This window comes from Haliaeetus albicilla, chromosome 11, assembly GCF_947461875.1.
Source record: "Haliaeetus albicilla chromosome 11, bHalAlb1.1, whole genome shotgun sequence".
In the NCBI taxonomy this organism is placed as follows: Eukaryota; Metazoa; Chordata; class Aves; order Accipitriformes; family Accipitridae; genus Haliaeetus; species Haliaeetus albicilla.
Window position 1 is genome coordinate 3,179,300 of NC_091493.1, and position 22,690 is coordinate 3,201,989.

General features: G+C 40.2%; 1 protein-coding gene across 4 annotated transcripts in view; it reads right to left on the reverse strand.

Moving 5' to 3' along the window:
* Window positions 1–22,690, reverse strand: part of MICU1 (mitochondrial calcium uptake 1) — a 107,596-nt gene that overhangs the window by 36,423 nt on the left and 48,483 nt on the right. For 3 of the 4 annotated variants that reach the window (XM_069795858.1, XM_069795857.1, XM_069795860.1), the window contains 2 exons: window positions 15,207–15,321; window positions 4,222–4,304 (listed from right to left, as the gene is read on the reverse strand). In XM_069795858.1, coding sequence (XP_069651959.1) covers window positions 4,222–4,304; window positions 15,207–15,321 — 198 coding nt within the window. Of the gene's footprint in view, window positions 1–4,221; window positions 4,305–15,206; window positions 15,322–16,535; window positions 16,602–22,690 lie in introns of all 4 variants that reach the window. The other variant, XM_069795859.1, reaches the window with a different exon arrangement.

Consider the following 22,690-nt stretch of genomic DNA (forward strand, 5'->3'; position numbering starts at 1 on the left):
ATGCAGGACAACTTCCCTACCCTCTACGATATGGCAAAAGGTTGAACTTGAAGGATGCAACAGCCTGAAAAATCCAACAGTTTGTTATTTTAAGGGTCCTGTGGCTAATTTAAGGGGGCAGCCAAACCAAATGCACACTCCCCTTCTCTCTCCATCCCCAGATATCCCACTACCCCTTCCCAGCACTCGCCCGTCTGGATGACTACTGCAGTGATGTGAGAAGCCAGTGTTACTCTTTGCATAATAGCCAATCTCTTCCAACAAGGCAGAGGATTCATATTAAGGATAATGAGTGTGAGAAAGGTGGGGGGGGGGGGGGGGGGGGGGGAGGGGGAAGCCACCCGATGTGCTGCCCAGCACTCAGCTTCAACAGCACAGGCTTCCCAAAGCTCCAGCAAACACTGCTGCTTTGCCTTCAGCCTCTTCCTCTTGCTGACAAAAGTTGGAAGGGAGGAAGGAAAACAGCTGCCAAGAGCTCCAGCTGTCAAAAGGATGCCAGAACCTCGTTATCGTGGTATATGGGGTGTTCAATTTTTTCCTAACAAGAGAACAAGGGCTGGAACAACCCCAAAGGGGAAGCTCTGGAGAATGCCACATATTGCCCCCAGGCTCACCTCACTTGAAACACTGCCTCCAAACCACTGACTATTGGCTATTCTTCCACTACAAAGAAGATCAAGTCAAGTCAGAAGAAAAAAATATAGAAAAAAGGGTTTAGGGCTGCTTTTTTTTTTTTTAAGTATGCACTGTAATGCAAGGAAGGATTTTTGCACTGTAAATAGCAATTCCTTATTTTGCTTTGTGCTCCACTTTAACTGCGAGCTCTGCATACACATTTTGAAGACAAATATTTATAAACTGTCTGAAGCAATGCAGTTTATGACCAGCTTGGAAAATTGCCCCTGTTTCTGCAGAAGCGAGTATTTACCACACTGCAGACTGTTTGATAGAGCATCTTTTCCCGGGTGTGATTTATACAGCATCCTACGCCCCTCTTTTTCTCTCCCCATCTATAACAAGTGTCGGACAGTTTGAAAATCCATCTGTGGGTACTGGAGCCAAAATTTATTCGGCTGGTCCCTATTTTGAGTAATCCTTCTAATAACCAGAAAGGCAGGCAACCACTGCAAGAAGTTGTCCGCCAGCCCAACCAGCGCTGTCCTCCCCCATGGCTCATCGATCGTACAAGCATCCTTGAAGCACAGAGATGCTTCACTGTCTTTGTACCTATTAAAGCCTAAGTGTTTGTGATCCGTTTTATCTTTTGCACCAGACGGGGGGGGCGGAATCAATGAAAATAGTTAATAGTTTGAAGAGAAATCAAAAACTAACACTGTCTACGAGTTTACTACTTTTCATCCAACTTTTTAATTAAAAATAGAAGAGTAAACTAACAATTTACATGCTGAAGGATGAAAAGTTGAAGATGATACTGATGCAAGCACCAAACTGTTCAGCACTATTCACTAACCATATGCATCAACTAGAAAAAGAAATCTGAGGCTCTTCAGTGCAGCCTAAAGAAATTCAGTATTTTCTTATAGGTAGTTAAAGCCTCCAACTTACTTGCATATTAGCTAAATTACTGCAAGTAATTTTCTTTCTTGATGAATACTCTTAAGGTTTTTCAGACATTAATGAGAAGAGAGACCTGCTGTTAGCTATCTCCAAGGACGACATCTGAAAAAGGAGCATGAAATTCTTTCCCACGTGCTCACAGCGAGCAGGGACGGTACAATGCTTCTGCGAGGAGCCTTTTCTTGCCCTTCTTTTTCTTCCCGTTCTCCCCAAAACGATGTTGCTCTTTTAAACTGATGCAACCTGTAGTGGCATAATCCCCTGGAAGGGCCAGCTCCAGCTGTCCCTGCCAGGTAAGGTGTTTAAAGGACAGATCTGCAAACCCTGCCATCCTTCATGCTCTTATGGAGGCATTTCCATAAGGAGTGAAAAAGATTATTTATCATATAAATTATTCTGTGTGTTATACTATATATGTGTATGATGTTATATACGCGCCTCCCACTGAAGCTATGTGTTTGCTTTAGTTCTGTTTGGGAAATGCAGCAAATCAGTTACAGTGATATCTGCAAAGATATTGCCAGTTTCTTCTCACTTTCCAAAACAGCTCCTTCATCCTCTGACTTAAAAGCTCTGGAAGATCAGTCTTCACCAAAATATTCTGATACTAACCAGGAATTTTATTCCTTTATATAGAGGCAGTGACGCATGTAACAAGCTTAACAAAAATACGTTCCCTTTCCTAAGGATTTTTATATGACTTAATGTACATACAACTTCCCTTTGCTTACCGGATGATTTGAGATCATTTAATTCAATTTTGTACCTTCATCTTCATAGTGCTTCTGAAACATTCATCCTCATGAAACATTCTTTCTTACTTTACATGGCTAATAAAAAAGCCAAACACGACACCTGCGTTAGTACCTCGGCATCGCTGCATTTTTAGTAGGTGGTTAACCATTCTCCACTTCTCTTAAATTCATTTATCTCCATAGTTGATTTCACTCTAGAACATTAGTAACTACTGTTAAACACCTTTTGAATTGTTAAATATTATCAGATAGCTGCAGTGGAGTGCTATATTCATGCACTATACAAATAGAAGGAAGAACAGTATTTTTTACTTGAGAAAACAGGAAACTCGGAATGTTTCATAGCTAAATCAGTAGTTTGTAGGGAAGCGGTGCCAAACAGCACAATAACCTGGACAAAACTGTGTATTCAAATTTCCACTTGAAGGAAAATGAACAAACTCCTGGGTTTACATTACAAGCTGTCACATGAAGGGATATCCTATTGGAGATAAACATACTCCAGTCTCCTCATAGTCCAAAGTTTGCATCTAAAAACGTACAATTAGCCAGATATATTACACAGCTCTGGAGCAAACTCGTAACAACAACATCATACCCACAGCTAATAACTTAAGAAGGATGACAGCAAAAGATTAGAAGAGGGAGTGTGGGATTAATTTAACAGACCTGCTTTGTCACTAGTTCTTCCCATTTAGAGTAAGTGTCCCAAGCATGACCTCTCAGAGACTCTTCTGAAGTTAACTAGTCATTCAATCAGCTGATGAGTAAGAATTTGTAACTAGATTATTCAGGGCTGCTTTGTTCTCAGATGTCAGTACACAGCTTTTCACCTTCTCCAAATACAGATGTCCTCCAACATAAAAAAAACCCAAAAGGGCAGGTTATTTGTTTGACCAGAGAGTCTTGTTTCCTTTGCCCAGAAGCAGCAGCTTCCACTTGCCCATTACACGTACAGCCCTGAGGGACATGGGGTCACAGAAGTGCCAGGGGCCACATGAATATTAGGTAGATTAGTGTTGTATCTCCTCTACCTTGTTCTTTGATAACAGAGATGGTGACAACTCATCCAACCAGCCAGTTCCCTTTTTTGCAAACACATTTACTTTTCCTTTCACGAGTAGCACACACATGGAGCTTAGCTAATATACAGTGACTTCAGGATGTTTATGAGTTTCCAAAGCCTTAAGGCTGTTTTCTACATAGGCAAGAAAACCATACACTTCTGCCTGGGGAGGTCAGATCTTTTCCCACTGACACCTTGACTCTTCAATCTATTTTCACTCTAACACAATCATACACTGTAGCTTACAGGAAGACCTCACCAGTATTAGACATGTAGGTGAAGCTCATTAAAAAGCCTGCATCAAACTCCCTGTTGATGAAACCTTGTAAGAAGGAGGGGAAAGAAACTAAATGAAAATACGCTGTCAAACACGTTTTTACATTACATTGAAATAAGTGGCTAAATTCTTCTAAGCAGACTCACCCTGGTTATTCTCTGAAGACAAACAAAATTAAGGAATGCAGTGAAAGGTGTGGAAGAAAACAGGACCAAAATCCTATGACATCAGTAGAGTGAAAAAAATTCCTTATCTACTTTGGAGGTGACATCTTGTAAAGATACCTCAGTGACAAAGTCACAGGAAATCAGAGTTTATACTTACAGTTGTCTGGGTTGAATGAAAAATTATGTCTTGAAATATCCAGTTAAAAAAAAAAAACACACACAAGCAAGCAGGCACTGAGGCAACATGGCAGAGCATAGAAGGAAAAGACATAAACCAGCACTAACCACAAACATATATTACAATAACATCATAGACGAGTGCTGCACTTACGACTAAGATGCCATAGCATTAAGAAGTCAACCTGTCATTCAACTTGCCTGCTCAAACTCTTCCATGTCCACCTCGCCATCACCATTCAAATCAAACATCTTAAAGGCGATTTCAAAATTCCTCTGGGGAGCTACATTAAAAGAAAAAAACAAAACAAACAAACAATAAAAAACAAAGACCAGTTAATGAAGATACTAAAGCTCAACAACAAAAAAAAAAAGGCACAAGTTCAGAAAGATTTTAACCAAAAGCAATTTTCCATAATTCTTGCAATTTTAATAAGAAAATGCAAGTCTTGGGAACCTCTACCTACGAGCTTCATAGTGCTCCTTTTACCAAAGGTCTCAGCAAGGAGGTTGGGAGGAGGAGATGTCTCTTGAACAAAATTTATTCCATTTACCGGTGGAAAAAGCACAAAATCAAGACACTATCTGATATGTCTAATGACAATCAACAGAAAATGACGCTGTAGCAAGACCTCCAGCCTGCTCCATACAGTACAATACCAATTTGGCCAGAGGACATTCCTCCAGCGCTGCAGAGGACTCTCCATGCTTTGTGAAGCAGCCTGTGGGTGATGAGCAGACCTAGACTTTGGGTAATTCTCTTCCAGACTCAGCTCTTGTCTCACTGTACAAATTTAAACAAATCATTACCAACTCTGTCTCAGCCCAGTTATAATATTGAGATAACGCTGGAGCTCACCAGTTGAGATGCACCCAAGACAGCGTGGTACCTTATTTTTCATTGCATTTAGTCTATGTTGTCATGGTTTATTTAGCCAGAACTCTGCAAAAGCATCACTTCACAGCCACTTATCACAGCAAAACCACACTCTTTCCCCTGCATCCCATCAAAGAATTTCAGTACGTTTCCATTTTGGGCTCTGTAACCCATCACCATTTAAAGCTACAACATAGTGCCACAATTTGGTTTTCCAAATTAAGCTAATATATGAGAGTTTATCTTGCTCTGCATACCACCTACAGGAATTTTGGTGTTTGCTGGCATTTCTAGGGAATCCTCTAGGCTATAACTAGTGCTTAGGTTGTCATCTTAAGTGATCAATTAAAACTTAGCCCCTTGTTTTGTTCTGAAGATGGCTCTTCCCCACCCAAATCTGGCAGCAGGATGTAGATCACTGGTGAGGCTCACCCCCTTTAACCTCATCCATTGCAATCAACTTTTAATATTTCTTGTGGATGCTTAAAAAGTAATGAGTTTCTGCAACTGCCCTTCTATGTTAAGGCAACTCCCAGACAGGGGTAGGAGCAGGGGACACAAAGAGGAAGCACTCAGACAAAAAGAAATTAATATGGAATTAACCGAACTGGATTTTGTACATTAGTTACAGCTTCAATTTAAAGCCAGGAGACTTTTACATCGTGTTCTCCCCTTGCTATAATAAACTGTAGCACTTTATCACTAAAAAGATTCAGCAAACATGTTAATGAGATCACTTTTCCAATCACTTTGTGCCTTAAACAGATGTATAACAACATCAAACTCAACGGCAGGAATAGCCTGTCACTAGCCCCTTGATATATACAGCACATACAGTCCTGCTGTTATCATCTCTGGATTTCCAATTTCCTCACGCCAATTATTCAGGCTTTAAATTCCAAACACCACGTGCATAAGCCGTGTCTCCTATAACCACGGCAATCGCCTGCAGCACATGGTGGGTTATCTTCCTTCCCTTCCATACGCAACGCTGCAGCAGAAGCTGTGTCTCCACCCAGCTTCTCTGTCCTGCCTGCTGGGATGAGGAGACCTTTGCTCACCGTCCCTCATTAATTCTGCATTAGCTGAGCTGTAATCAGGGGGAGCAGCTGTCCCCAACACCAACTTCATAATCTCTCCAATGCGGCAATCTAATTAAAGGGATTTATAGAAAAAGCCTCCTCTGTGTCCATCCATCATTTCCAGTGATTAATTCCCCATTTCCTTGAAGAGCAACAATATTAAGCACCTTCCAACTACCCTCTTAATGTTTAAACAAGACATCCAATTTTATTCACTTTAATTGCAAGTACTGCATGAAAGACTGGATGCAATTTCTTCTTATTAGCCCCAAAATCTAGCACTGCATGGAAAGAGTTGTTTCCTCTATGAGGCAAAGGAGGAATATACAAAATAATCTAGTTACAAGATGCTAGAAAAATAGCAATTTACACATCTCATCTTTCTTCCCACATTTTCTCTGCCAGGGTACAATGACGTATATTCTGAGATTGGAAAATTTGTTACTCCTTGTTAAAAACTGGGGTTTGGGGTTTGTTCCCACCCCTCTTTTAAGGAAACATATACCACTGTGTCCGATTTGCACAGACACAGGGTGCCCAGAGAAAGCAAGATACTTAACTTACCCCTCACAAAGGCTGTTTCCTTTCTTTCCCTTCTCTAAATACACATTTTCAAGAGCAGTTTATCAAAGTCTCAGAGGAGAACATCACTTGCAAAATTAAAATGAACTGTTCCACATCAAAAATCTGCAGGGTCAGTATTTTTTAAAGACAGGGGATGAAAGTGGCTTTAAATCGGCAAATTTAATTACTTCATTCCTTTAGCTAATGCGCGACTCAGCCCATTTCTTCCTCTGATCTGCATCTAACTCTGATTACTTGTAATGACACTTAAATCCAACAAACATGAATCCAAGCCAGGGAAACCAGAGGGCACCAAAGACAATTAGCTCATCCTGCTCCTGCTCAGGAAGAAATGTTCATTAAGATCTATGTCCCTGATCTCCAGGCAGCCTGAATTTATTGGTCCCGAGTGAGATTATTTCTGCCTCTCCTCTTGGGCGTGATGTTTCTGACCAGGATTTATTGGGGAAGAGTCATCCTGACGGCAGCTGACCCCCCCTTGCTCACTCTGCCCCGTTATTCGTGGATACATCAGCCTGTACAACCTCCACTTCACTTTTTTCTCTTGTACTTAGATCTTTCAGAAACTTTCAGACCATAAAGGCAGCAGACACCAGTTTGCCTAGCTAAACTTAGCCTTTCTTCCCCCCCCCCCCCCTTTTATTCCACCCCCCAATTTTACCATTCTTGACTGCAGCTTCTCTAAATTTCCCCACTGCCTCCTTAATTAAGATGCCTCAAATGAATGCAATATTCCTCCTGCAATGGTTATCAAAACCATTTAAAGGACTGTTTGCTTTTAACAAGGTGCAATGCCTGTCTTTACAAGAGAAAACCATTTCTGGATTTTCCCCAAGTGCTCTGCTGCATTTCTATCTCTCGTTGATTTTGTGAGCTATCTCCTTGCCATCCTTTTTGACCTTATTAAGAATCAAGCGTTTTTCATTGTAACTAATTTCCCTTGGGCAACAACTCAGGAACTGGTCAGGACAATTGCAGTTTCTTTTCTAGCTTTATTTCCAGTCTTTAGGTGTTCAGGAGGATACAATGACTTCCTAATGATTCCTCCAAATCGTTAACACAAATAAAATCATGGTACTGGAGCCCACACCAATACCAATTCATGAGTTACCTTATTCTTAGCTTTGAGATATATAACTATATCTTGAAAGAACAGGTTGAAATTGTTCTGTAGATCCATAGCTGACCAGATCTACACACCAAGTTGTTTTTTCAACTAACCTGGGAGTTAGTGCAAAGGGCAATTAACATTTTTCTTGACTCATTTGTTCAAATCAATTATTTGGGAACAGAAAGGCAGTAAGAAAACCAAAAGCCACAGGCAGTAGCATTAAAGATGAGCAACCTCCACCAGACAAACAGATGATAAGCAGCAGCATTGACCACATTGAAAAACCCACCCGATCAGTCAGCATAAAGCCCCAGGGAACCTCCGAGGCATTAGATGGGCTGATAAGGCATCTTTAAGCCAATTATGTAATTTTTAACTATTTTGAATTATTCAACAGACCAATTTGGAGCACTCAATTGCTCTTTATTGCCGTTTACTCTCACCAGAAGCAACGCATTCTGAAAGACAATAAATGCTCACTGATGACAAAGGCCACATCTTACTATTTTTGTGCTCATTTGATTTTCTCTTTCCCCCAAACTCAATACTCCACACTCGAAGAGATACCTCTCAACAAGTCTTTCCCTCCGACTCCTGTTGCAACTCACACAGTACATGGCTACAGTCACAAAAATTAAGCATCTGTAGAGCATCCAACTCAAGCAGAGGTACCACATTTTAGGAAGACTATTTTGAACGCACTTTTGGAAAATAAACATTGTTCCCTTTAGATGTAGTTGAAAATTTCTTTGTCTGAATTTAAACACAAAGCAGCTCAGGACTTCAATATCCATCCTGAAGCCTAGTAACTCCCCAGGCAACTCCAGTATGGAACAAAAGATCAAGAATTCAGCCGGGGAGTTACATGAAGAAAAATTAGTCATTAGGAGTTAAATATCCTATGATTGCTTCTTCCCCATCTATCCCAAAATTAAGAAAAATATATGTGTACAAAGGCCATTGTACTCTGAAGCTGAAAAAGTATATCTTCATAATCGATCCAAAATTAACACAGTCTTCCTAAGGTAAAGACAGATTTTCATCTAGAGAGATGGCTCTTGAAGCCTTGCAGCTTTAATATTTTTTTTCTTTACTTTTTTCAGGCCACAACATGAAAAAAAGCTTACCTTATTCCTCAAGATTTTTTTTTTTCCCCTTAAGTTACATGAATCAGCATGGTCATTATTCTGTCTGACTCCACACAGTGGAGAAATTTTTCTGTATGTGTTTGAATTGGAACATTTCTGTCTGAAGGAAAGAATTGAGGTCACAGACGATCTCACCCTTACAAGACCGCAGACCAGCACCGGCATCTAGTTCATTGTAAGCCACTGCACCGGTAATAGGGAAGAGCTAGATGATACACTTTCACATAATGCATCTCCAAATGCTGTAATATTTTTCTTTTTTAGAACAGAGTTACAGCCTTATAAGGAAGCAGCTATCCATAGAATATAGATGGCTGAGCCCTAGCTGCAATAGATATGGGAAAAAAACCCTCAAACATTAAAATGTCCTAACGTTGCAGATATTTTCCTTTCAAATTATTTCACTATTTCAGAAAACGAATCCAAATCCCACCAACTTTTTTTTTTTAAAAATGTTTATTAACTCAGAACTGTAAATAACAGAGAGCTAAAATAACCTAGTCCACAGCATGGAGACCGAGCCACAATATCATTGGTTCTAAAGGGAAAATACCTTTAAATAGCTAAGGACTATTTCTTACCGCAATGAAGAATCAGAATTACCTCTGAAATAATAAAAATGCATCATTTTAAAACCTGAATATACAAATCCCACTAAAATACAGACTGAAGCTTTAAAGCAGTCTAACACCCAGAAAATCAAGTTTTCATTTGATTTTCAAATTCCAGTTAAAATCTAAAATATAATGCTGCTTTCACAAGTGGGAAACAGGTCTTTCATGCCTGGTAGAAGTACACCCTATTTCTACTATTGGCACACGTTTGGGGTAGGTGTTATTTCCTAACAGCACGAGCCAGATTGCATCGGCTGGACCGTCACTCCTGGCTCACCAGTGCAGCTCCACATGTGGGGAAAGGGGTAGGAAGTGGCTCACAAGGAACCTGCTGCCATGCAAAGTAAAAATACCACTGTTACTAATAGTAAGAAAAGCCCTAAACAACCTAGACCAAGAGAAATGAAGTTTTTGTTAGTTCCACACTCTAAATCCACGCTGGAGGTTCACATGCCTGAACCCAGCCACATGGTTTCAAGCCCTACTTGAGTACCAAGCTCCAAGGTTACTGAGCTGCACATGCTCACACTGCCACCACTGACAGTGAGAGGTGCCCAACAGAAAGCAAAGAAGGGGTTAACTAGTACAGTTGACAGGTAAAATCCTAAATAAACTATCCTGTCGTACAGAAAAACATGGATCAGACACACGCGTCAGGAAGAGCTAAAGGATCTGGCATGTGAACGGATGCTCCAATCCACCCTTTGGAAAGCTGTACCATGACAGTGTGCTACCTTCAGATACAAAAATTCACACCAAGCATGCAGCATACTTTTCCTTGGAGCAATGTCCCAGATAATGCCATTTTTAATCTTTCTCCTATTTAATCAATTAAAAAAATGAAAGAAAAAATATTGCTGTTTCGCTTTTCTGTTTGTTAGCTTGTGAACCAAAGCAACTGTGTAATTTTGACACCAAATTTTGTATTTTGGTTTTAACGTCAATGACAAACGTACGCCTCAGTTTGAGAAATTTGAAAGAATGTGACAGCGCCTCGGCCGGCATACGAGACTTACTTTCAACAGCTTCTCTTCAGTTACCACATGACTCACAGAGCATTGCTGGAAATCAAGATTCCCTCTTAAATGCCTCTCTGAAATAAGGACGTGGAAACAAGCTGTTGAAATGGCAGCTCCAGACAAAGGCCATTAGAAGTTGTGCTCTCCAGGGAACCCCTGGAGAAAGAGGACACCCCAAACATCTGCAGGTTCTGTGATATTGCTTTGAGCGACACAAAATTACTCTATTTCCTAGTTCTATAGAAATAATCAGGAGTAAGCTTCTGGAACTTCTTCATTAGACTAACAAGTGCTGCACGCAGAGTAGTCCTTCCCTGCTGCAAATTTACTGTCCTCTGTGATACAGGAGGCTGTTGGAGATCCATCAGCCCATCACACCATGCAAATACAAGGGATGAAGAGATGAACAGAGAAAGACCAAGTGAAGACTGCAGGCGGAGAGGCTGGTAGAGCATCCCATGCCCTAGTGTCAGTTTTCAAACTGGAGAGGTCAAGCTCTGCTTAGGAAGATGTCAAACTGCCAATTGTGAGAAATCTATCCCATTTCTGTCCTTCTGTCCTTCAGCATGGCTACCAGCCCATGGCAGAAGTGGGATGCTGAGCCAGAGAGGCCTCGGTCTGACATGAAGCGACCAGGCTTACATTTGGAAGTTGGGACATCCCTTGGAAGAGGATCTCTGTGTTGCTCAGACACATCTTGGAAAACCCACAAAGCAGCAATTGGGCTGGCAGAAAGGTACTGAAGTCATCCCTGCATCATATAGTGTGGATGAGATGTCCCATGTATATCCATGTAGGAAAATGGACAGTCTTGAAAGTTTAAAGATAAAATTAACATGAACAGGACCACAAACAAAAATATTCCTATAAATTCAAAGCAACCTTCTGTCTCCTTTTCCTGTAGAAATGAGCCCTATGGCACTTAGTGCTGTTTTGCAGGATTAAAACACCACTGGTAAGATAACAGATCTCACTCGTGGCAGGGAAGGAGGCTGAAGACATTTATGTCAGCCAGGAATACATATTCAAAATAGCCACAGTGCAAACAGACCCTGGAGATCATGTCGCCTGCATGCAGCAGTGCAGGAGAGCACACCATGGCACCTCCATTGCAAGGACCTGCACAGCACTCAATAACTGGCCAGAAAATACTTTCCAGAGCTAGATGGCTTGGGGTTTATTTCTTACACAGGGGAGAGAGGAGGAAAAAAAAAAAAAAAAGAAGAAAAAGTGACTCTATCCTAGGCAAGAGGCCTCTTGCAGGCCAGTACACGTAAGGTATGGCAGCACATCGCGCTCTAGAAAGAACCCCCAGGAGATGGGAGAAGGAGCTGCAGGCCTGCTTCAAGAGCCCTGGCAAGAGAATAATTACTTTGGCTTGAGCCAATGCTATTTAGCTCTCCTCCAGGAGGAGTAAATCCAGACACAGCGACAGTCCAATTACGGGAACAACACCGACTTATTCTTTTAATGCCCAGCTCCCTTCAGTACCTGCTAATCAAGTAGGCATCAGCACGCCTGGACAACAGGCCACATGTGCTCTGAAACTGCAGTCACTGATGACGGAAAAGCTCTTTCTTGCCTTCCTTCACCTGTTCTACAAGTCCAAAAGCAAAAACCTCTTTGGTTGGGGAAGCAATGTGTTTGCCTTCCTATGACAGTTGAAGGACCCAGGGGAAATCCCACTGGCATTTTGCTTACCCTGTATTTTGCTCATCTTTCTACCTCTACCACAAAACACGGGGAACGGCTGAAGCACCAGAAACCGCGGGGCATCCTCAAGACCACTCAGCTCTTATTGCCTTTAATAAAAGGCTGACTTTCTGAAGCAGTTAACTGCTATTTTATTAGTTGTTTTAAAAATACATTTTCACAGAAACTCGGCAACCGATGAGAACAGAGAGTGCTAGAGCGAGAAATCAGTTGTAAATAAAATATGGTGACAGACTTCATTTTCTGTGCAATATGCAAACAGCTCTCTGCGAGCAACATACAGATGAAGCCTCCAGTCCTCTCTCCTCCTCTCCCTCCCTGGCAGCTGCCACGCAGTCCGCGTTTCAGAGGATACAACTAAAGCGAGCTGAAGCTGCAGAGACAAATTAAATTGAATGCTTTGGTAAAGTGCTCTCAAAGCCTGGCAGTGCTTTCAGTAGAGCCAGGGAGATGGGCAAGAGCCACCTTCAACAGACTTGCTGGACACGACGCTCCCAAGGAGCTCAGTAACACAAAGCCCTTGGGGTTTCTTGTTTTCAGACATTATCATTGATCAGTTTTGAGTTCAATAAGCCAGCCCAGACCACGACTGATCTCTCTCCATCACTTCTGAGCACAGCAGAGGAGCTCTCCCTCCTGCCTCCCACCCCCAGACCCAATCTCACACTCCCCTTCTGATTATCCTGCTGTAGTGCTCAATCCACCACCTTCCTTCTCACTGTTTAGTGGCTTTTAGCTATTTGATGTAATCTGCAGATTGCTCTTGTCCAGACACTTTCTTAATGTTTCGGTTATTTAAACAACAGTGAGAAAACCAATATTGAACAGTCAGGTTTAAGATGTATTTTCCTCATTCTATTTTTTTTTATTTCCCAGGGAAAAAAAAAATAAAAATCAGAAACTACTGGATTCCTGCAAGGTAGTGTTTACTAGTAAGAGAGTAAACCAGCATGGCATAACCGTGAATTTGCCATCTAGCCACAGGGCAAAGTTTGAGAGTTTTATTTTTATAAAAGCAAATGCTTTAAAAATGAAACCAAAACTCTTCCTCTGGGGAATGACTGTTTGACAGTAGCTTCAGAGACATTACTCCATCCTCAATAACCATTCAGCAACCTCCCAAAATACCTAAAAGTCAGACTAAAAGTCCTGGAATGCTTTTTTTCTCCTTTTTTTTTTTATTTTTCCATTTTGACAGCTCCTGCCTTGCCCACCCTTCACATTGTTCCTCAGAGCACACACCACCCCATTCTTTCTCCTGTCATTAGTCTGATTCCCCAGTGACTGCAAACACGTTTAAAAGCCCAAAACCAAGAGCAAAAAACCCTGTCCCTCCCACACAGCCCTCCAAAACAAGGCTGGCTGCTAGTCTAACAGAAGGTGGTCCCTTTTCTTTAGTCTCACAACAAAGAAATTAAACTGAAGCCAGAACAATTTCTCTTACTGCTGCCTGCAGAAGCACATGAAATTAATTTTGCGCCCCGTGTACTTGATTAGGAGGTTGGTCACCACCAGCACAGCCATAAAGCCAAAGGTATGAGCATTTTCTAAACCACATTCAGTAATGGGATACAACAGGTTTGAAAGTTCATTGTCATCTATGGAGACTCAGATGAAAAGGCCCTGCGACACAAGTGAAAATACCTTAGATAATTTTGGCACAGGCTAGACTAATTTAAGAAAGGAACAGCAAAAGTCTTAAGAGTCAGTTCTGAGACTCAGTCAAACAAAAAAGCAGATTAAAATCATAAAACAAATTCCCTGGCTTGAACTAGCTTTATCTCTCAGTGTTTGCTTTCACAACATGAAGGTCACATACATGTCTTTCCCCACCACGTCCATTTGACAACAAACAAGACCTCGAACAGCGCTTCTCCCCAGTAATAGATCCTCTGAAATGCCATGTTCAGTAACTGACGAGCTGCCTCTTTCATTTGTCCATGTTACAGCATGCAAGAATAAGGGGAAAAAAAATAAAGCACCTGTTGCTTTTACAAAATATCAGTGAATTACCCAGCTGACTCCCTGAACAGCACAGAGCAGGTAGCAATGGCGATCTACAGTAAACTGGGAAGTGTCCAGCCTTTTTAATTCCTGTAAACAGGTCATCATGAAACACATACTTACAAGATTAGATGGCCAAGTTTTCTCTCTCTCTCTTTTTTTTTTTTTTTAAGGTCTGAAAATAAAATGTCTCAAGTTCATTTGGACAGCAGCATGTTCCCCCTCACCCCACATTTTCTAATGGGGCTAAAAAATAACTGGAATTTCTGTTGACTTCCCTGTTTGCGACAAGCACCTTCCAAGCAGCTAGAGAAGCTCTGCAAATAAGGTTTTTAACTTGGTTTTCCCATTAAGAAAGCCTAGAAATGCCATTTGACACCACCAAAGGCTTCAGTTTCACTGTTTCTTGCCAACAAAGCAAACTTTTAAGTGCCAGCACTCCAAGTGCAGAAGACTTTGCTGGAACAGATTAGCAGATCACAGAAATATCACAAATGCAAGTCAAGTGCAGCAGGATGAAAAGACAGAAGGTATCTAATGATACTTGTTGAAATGTAAATGGCTTAGCTTCTCTCCTCATTGGATTACAGCATGCACAAGCCTGAACTTACTCAAGTGAAAATATAGCTGGAGAAGAGAGTTTGTACAGTCTTGTAACCAGTGAAGAGCTGGAAAGCAATGTTAATCCAAACACACGAATATCATATGAACACAACTCAAGAACACATCTCCATTTCAGTTTTGAACAGCAGGTCAAATGACTCATTCAAAAAAAAAATTGCCATATATTAAAATGAGAAATAAATCTTCAAAAGTCATTGATCTGCTTATCTTTCTGAACCACTCGAAGCTAAGTCTAAACCAGATAAAGCAATAGCAATTATTCACTCAGCTCGAGTTTCAAGCAATCAAGAATTCCTTTTAGGGAAATGTATGTAGACAACAATAGCAAACCCATTGCTTGTAAACCTTCAAAACTTAAAAAAAAATAAAAATCAGTAATTGCAGAAGAAAAAAACCCCACTGTACTTACTGGAAAGGACTGTGGTGAGGAAGATGTAGTCGGAAAAAGAAATGAGTCCACATTCTCCAAGCGCATAAAATATACTGTCCTCATCGGCAAACTTCTCTCGCTCCTGGGACAGTTTCTATTTATTCATCCAACCCACACCCCAAAAAGAGAAAATAAAGCAATTGATTAAATAGAGAAACAGAAGGCTTTATTTGTAACCTTACCACCAACAAGCCATTCCACATACACACACCCCTACTATCTCCATTCGTATTCAGTGGACCTTTTCCAGCCTTCAAATCTGTCAGAAATGCTCTGCAAAGATCAGTGCTTCCCCATCTCAGATGAGGGATAAGGAATTGCACAATATTAATTAGTTGGTTTAGCCTAGCTGAAATATAGATAAATGAAACTACGTCCATTTTGCTTAAACTTGTCTGAATCTTTGAGATGTTAGTGTTATGAAAATCAGATTTTTTAATACAGGATTTAAAAAGGAAATTATCATATTTCACTAAGAGCATTTTAGTTATACTCTGTTGTAGCAATAGCCAAGAAAGAGCTATTTCACATTAATATAAAGTATGATCAAAGTTATCAAAAACGTGTAGTTATCAGAAGCACACAATTCAGGAGCTCACTAGGAGGACCAGGACCAATATCAACCTCAATCTCTCTCTCTTGCACCAGTTCAACACCTTGTGTCTTATCAGCTAATCTCCCTTACTAAACTAAAAATCCAAGTCCCTTTGATCTGCTGAAGCTTCAAAGACTGAAAAGGATCCATAAAACTGTTAGGAGATACACACTGAAATCCACACTGGTGATCCATTTTAAGAACACAGCAGGAGAAGGTAGACACACACACACACACAAGAATATGAAATTAATATAAAGAAAAGTAGGCATGGATGAGGTTATTACACAGAAACCAGGTCATGCAAGCACAGAAGCATGGTGAAAGCAAGGCTGAATTTAGGAACAGTTTTAGGAAAAACCACTGACAAACACCACCACATGGGGGTCCAGCTACACAACTGTCCCCCACTGTTACCTCTGTCTAGCGGAGATCCCATCATATACAAGATAAAGGAAAGAAAACTGGTTAACCGACAATAAAATAAGCAGGCAAAACATAACATCAAGTTGAACTGTTAGACTTGCGAAGAGCAAGAAAGTTTTGAAGCAACCAGGTTGTTGCTTTGACTGGGCACCATTAAGAAGCCTAAGACATCCCAGCAAGAGTTAGCACGTAGCCTCTCTGGGTCAGATCCACTGTCTGCAGCTGATGTCTCTCATCCACCTCAGGTTTGTTCTTTGTTTGTTTGGGGTTTTTTTGAGAGAACTCACCATTGTATGTGACTGCAGAGTGGGGATGAGCTCAGCTAATAATTTAGATGAAAATTTAACCCGTATCTGGCTCGGAAACCACAAGAAAAGAGACAAAAATAATCATATAGATCACCAAAAAATACAGTTTCCAAAGAAAAGAAGTTCAGCTCTATTGATCAAATAAAACTCTTCTGAGTAGCTCTGCCTTTACTATCTGGAGAGAGTCAGGAATTTAATAAGAGACAAATCACTAACAGCAGACAACATGCTAATGGCATTCATTTCATGCAAGATAACTGCTATTTATGCTTATGGGATACCAGGCTGAAGTATCATTTACTGAAAAAAAAAGTTTTTGCTTCCCTTCCCATCAAGATGGATCCGAAGCAAAATTACACTGATGCTTATGTTAAGGACAGATAAACAATGTCTGGTTTTCCTTTAAACTGAAGGGAGTATTTGTGGAGAAAGTAGTTTTCTGCAATTGCTGCCGGCAGTGTTGCCAGTAGCATCTCACCTGCTCGTGTGATTTATTGCCTCTTCCTCCGATTGCCTGTCTTCAGCAGCGTTTATCATAAACTAGCTATTAGCATCCTACTTCACCTGCTCAAAGGATCCCATGAAAAAGTTCCAGAGGTTGGTTTATTATTTTTTATGGCTTTTTTTTCTGCACTTAAAATTCATAGTCGACATCAAACCACTCAAAATATTCCTCATAAGAGGAAAACCACATCCATAGAGTAACAATAAAAGAAGTTATTAAGATAGCTGCTTTCTGAAATACAAAGGTGTAGACAGATGGGAGGGAGAAGAATTTACTCATTTGCATCTTACTTCAAGCAAGCAAAGTAAAAATTTTTATTTATTTTAAACAAGCATCTACTTGTCAGAAACCTGGGGAAGGGGAACATACGCTGTGACTATGGTGTTCAGCCTGCCTACAGCTAATAGGAAAGGGATTTCCCCCACTGACCTTAATAGAAGAAAATAACAACTGACCTGATCAGTAAGATTTTCAGGCTCCTAGCACTGGGAGAACATAAGTTAAAAAAAAAATTCACAACTCTCCCCTTTATTTTCTTCTGGCTCACTGAAAAGCTGCATGTTTGATTGCTTTCCATGAAGTATGTGGGAAGCTCACCCTGCTATGAGAAAGGATGCAAGCATCCTTCTCAGGGGTTGCTCCTCACCATGAAACATTATATTCTACAGAATTATATCATAAACCCCAGGAAAAAAAACCAAAATAAATTAAAAAAAAAAATAAATCAATCTACCTACTTTACAAAGCACAACGTGGACTGTTGTGATCCCTCAAAGCTCAAGGTGGAAAAACCCAAAGTCAGACCTCACATCTAAAACCACTGTCTGTAGACCCTGAGCTTCTTTTCCACATGCTACTTTCCTTCCAGCATACTCTACCATCTTTTCTAGCCAGAAAGATAATGCACGCAATCAGAAAATGTAGGGAAAAAACCCTTTCCAAGCCTCCATCCTCTTTTAGGGACATGTCACCTTCACAATTAGTTATCCACACAATTTCAGGACAACTTTCACATTTCATACCCTTTTGTATCTGAACACAAGCTGATTCTCAAAAAGCTCAGTTAAAACAGTCAAATGTCTTACATGGAAGACTTTTTTTCTGTATTAAATCCATTCCCAAAAACAGAGTAATTGGTTAAGATCATTCAGCACACCCAAAAAACATTCAAAACTGAGCATTCACAAGTGAGCAAGCCACGGGGAAACAACTTACAATTATGATGTATTTTTTAATCGAGCAGTAGATTCATATTAAACAAGCACACAAATGAGCAAACATCCAAATTAACAAGTAAAAAGACATCTAAATATACCATTGCTTTCAGCACAAGCATGGCTGTGTAGGTTCAGTGAAAAGCCACCAGTCCAGTCTTAGTGGACTAAAACTTATTACAGGCATTCAGGCAGATTTTGTTACAATACCAGACATTGACAACAGGTAAAAAAAAAAATAAAAGGTAATTGTATTTCAAAATACAAAGCTTGGTTTGCCCTTTCCAGCTCAGGCTCCAAGCCCAACAAACAGCACCAGAACATGGGTTGAACATATCAATAACAGTGACCAGCCTCCCTCAAACCCGTGTGCTGTAGAAAACCAGGTTGCATGCCATATGCAGGCAACTCCCCAGACTTGTGTTACAGGCTGGCTGCAAGCAAGCAAAGCACCCAAAGATATATCACAAACTTCACATTCTAGCCCAAAACTGATCTACTGCTGGAGCCTCCCTCAAGCCAAGCATATGGTACAGCTCTCAGGTAACAGAATTTGGGGGGGGGGGGAAACCCAACATTAATCCCTTCCATTCCTTGCCAAATATTACCTTTACTTTGGATTTTAAAATTATTTTCTCAGAGCTGAGTGAAGAGTGAAACATGTTAATACTTAATTATGCAAGTCTGAAAAAAAAGATGTATTTTTGCAAATTAAGGGATGCCTTCTCTGCAAAGGCAGAGACAGATGCCAAGGTGCAGTGCTGGTGTTTGCTCTGCATTCCTAACGCACATTTAGAAAAGCCTTATCAGCTAAATCCTTGCAGCTCCACTTCATTTTGCATTTCAGAAACTACTTATTGTGCAGCACTTAATTTGCCACTTTGGGAAGAACACATTCTCGGTAAGTCACTTAAGAGTTGACAGTCTGTGTTTCAATCTGGAGAAGAAACTACACTTTTGGCACATTTATTCAAATAACTTGTGTAGGTTTCAACATCACCTTTTAACTTAAATTCCTGAAGCTTTGGTTCATATATCAGCCTTATGTGACCACTCCACAGTGACTTATGCCTTCCAAAATGACAATAAATATCAAAGTGCATGCAAGATAACAAGTATTTATCCAAAACCAGAAAGTAAATTTGTAAATTAATAAGGAAATTTAGATGAAGCATAACCATCTTTTATTGACAAATGTCATCATACTCAGTTTGTTCCTTTTTAAAAGAAATACTTTAAGGTTACCAATATTGTGTAAGCAAATACAAAACCATGAATGTTTCAGTGAAGTCACCTTGCTGCAAAGCATTTCTCTTTCAGTCCCAACTGACCACCTTCAGTTATGCAAACCATTTAGAAGACATCTATTAATGTATTTCTTTACAGTTAGCTGTAGGCATATAGGAAAATAAGTTAAAATGCTCTATGTTCAGCGTTAAAAAGAAATATTATCTTTTCCACAGTAGGAGTTTCCAAAAAATCTGTGTTATAAGTTGGCCTAATATAGACAATCCTTGTTTCTCAGTTTTCTGGCTTTATAAGGTAAAGATGACCTTCTGTATTATTGCAATTTTGTATATGTGTCTCTTTACAAATGAAATCTCTTTAACAAGAGGAAAAGAACCCCATGTTAGGACTTGTGCCCATAACATTAAGCAGTACGCGTAGACATGATGCACTATTAGTCCTTCCTGCTTGCACACGGCTTGATGCCTTGGGCTTAAATCAGTAGACAGCACCCTTATAAATAAAAAACTATTAGGAATCCTTCTAACGATGGGAAAACAAATCTTTTCATAAAATTTATTGGTCAATCCATTTAATTAATGCATTTTAAACACTCTTTAGCACCTACCACACAGATTGTTTGACATCGTTAAAAATATTAGCTAGCACCTGCCATCTCATTAGTGCTACGCAACACTTAAATGTGCAGTGACGTGGCTCCTATTTGTCTGGTCCAGCAGAGCCTGCGGGACAGCACTGTGTTGGCACGGACTCCTGTGCTCCTTCCCGAGCAAGGCTGTTTAAAATCTGGGAAAACAGATACCAAGCCGCTCACTGACTAATGGGTTTGCAGCAGATGCTCTGCATTAGTCTATCACACAAGATAGATAAGGGAAAACCCTTAAGAAATGCCAGTGAAAACTGCAGGCAATGCAGCCTGCTATGCTAACTAAAAATATTAATGCTTTGAACTCCGTCTGCATCAAAATGCTCAACTGGAGGCTTTGAAAGAAGAGAAATTCTTAATTTTTGCTCTTTTTTTTTGAAGATACAAACTTTAAAGAATCAAAGCCATGTATTCAGAGATTTCATGACAACTCATGTTGGCACCTCGCTACCTACATTAAGAAAACTGAAATAAAGAATTAAAAAGGCTTTCAGAATCAGATTTAAAAATTGAGCCTTTCAGCCCAGATGTTCAAAAGCCCTTTAAGGAAAAAGAGATAGGGGAGGTCCCTCTGTGCTATGAAACAAGGAAAAAAAAAAAAAAAAAAAAAAAAAAAAGGACTTGGGGGAGAATTGAGGGCTTTAGAGTTTTGAAAGCTACCTTTATAATGTGGATGCAAAATAAGTCATTTTAGGTGCACTGGCTGGGAGTTTTTGTATCACTTTTTCTATATCACTAAATAAAAGAGTGTTTAAGGTTGTGATGGAAACAGCACAAGGACTTTCTAGAAGTCATAAACCTCTTTTTGCAGTGGAAAGTTCACAGTATCACTCCTAGTGGCTCTAAATAATTTACTATGAAGTCTACACACTAACACAGGCAAACACAAACAGATTCCGCATGGCAAATCATGGTGGGTGAGTGTTAGCATAGGAAAATGCTTAAAATTTACTGTTGGCAGACAATTACTGCAGCTTATGACCTTTCAAGAGTATATTTTGATATAGATTTTTTTAAAACCTTTGATTTGGAGGTTATTTTATCTGTCTATATACACAGTGGGACAAAAATACAGAGCGGGACATGAAGTTGTTCTGCATGCTCTCTCCCTCCAAGTTTGAATTTGGACACGTACAGAGAATCAAAAATTAGGTAACAATTATTACTACAGGTGGTCTCCTGAGACTGGAAAGAGAAATCTGCATTCCCTCCTTCCAGCAAGGCTGTAAATATTCATCACCTTTAAAACAAACAGCACCTGAAACGCAAGGCCAGCATTCTGTACGACCAAGAAAAAAAAAATGACACAGACTTTCCCGACCTTTCACAGGCAGCAGACCCACTCATGCAAGGGAGAAACCCCTGCTGGAAAAGCAAATAGGAAATGCCTCGGAAAAGGGACAGTCTACGCTTCTGCTCCCCTCCACTGAACTCATTCCTCCGCAGGGTAATGAAATCACAATCTGTAGGACCACAGCAGCATTCATCATGGAAATTTGATGGGGGAGGATTAAAATTAGGTCCTTGATGTCCTAAATCATGCTTCTAAAATGAGTTGACTTTTGACACCTTTGAATTTAAGTGGCTGCTTAGGTCTCCAGATGGAAATCAGGATACTGCCTTCCCTCATCTCAGCCTGCGTTACCAAGATGAAGTCATTATGTTGATAATGCACATTGCTCGTTTTCTCAGATAAAAATTCCAGTGTGAAAGTACACAAGGAAAATTATAATTCTGTATAGAAAGCAAGTATTAAACATTGGCTCAGATGATGAAGTTGGGGCCATACACTCAGTACTTATCACCCACCAAATGAGAAAGGGGGTTGGGGAAAAACCGCACGTAATCACATAATTAGAGATTGTCTTCGCAATCGCAAACGGTGTAAGGAACCGAATTAAGATACAACTAAAAATCTTACCATTCCCTTCCCTTCTCCCACTCCTCCTTTCTTCTTCACTTGCTTCTCCCATCCAGACCTCCCTTCTTTCTGTAGTCAGTGAGGTCAAGCACCTCCTAAAACATTCCCTCCCACCCTGCTTGATCCACCCTCCTTCCCTCTGCCCTTCTCCCTACTAACTCCATGTTACCCAAGGACAGAGTTCTCAGAGCTCAGTTTTGTATGCATCAAATATTAAGCATTAATCTAACGCCAGCAAAACTATCAAAGAAATTAAAGCCAAAAATGATCCCATAAACCACTTTTTGATTACAAGACTGCATACACCCACTAAGAGCACTTTATCACCAAGTTGCTTGGTTTTTTGCTAACTTCCCCTGTGAATTTCATTAAGGTCACAAAGCAAAAGGCCAAACTGAAAGCCTTGAGTACATGTCCCTCTTTACTTAGTAATACTGAATGAACCTCCCTCTGCTTTGTAGTTCCTTCTCTTAGAAACCATCTTATGAACTATAGCATTCAAGTATCTTCTTCCTAAAATATTCTTTAATATAGTTCACTCTACATAGTTCTGTAACTTGAAAAACTCAAGAAAGTTTTCAAAACTAGCTCTTCCCCAAA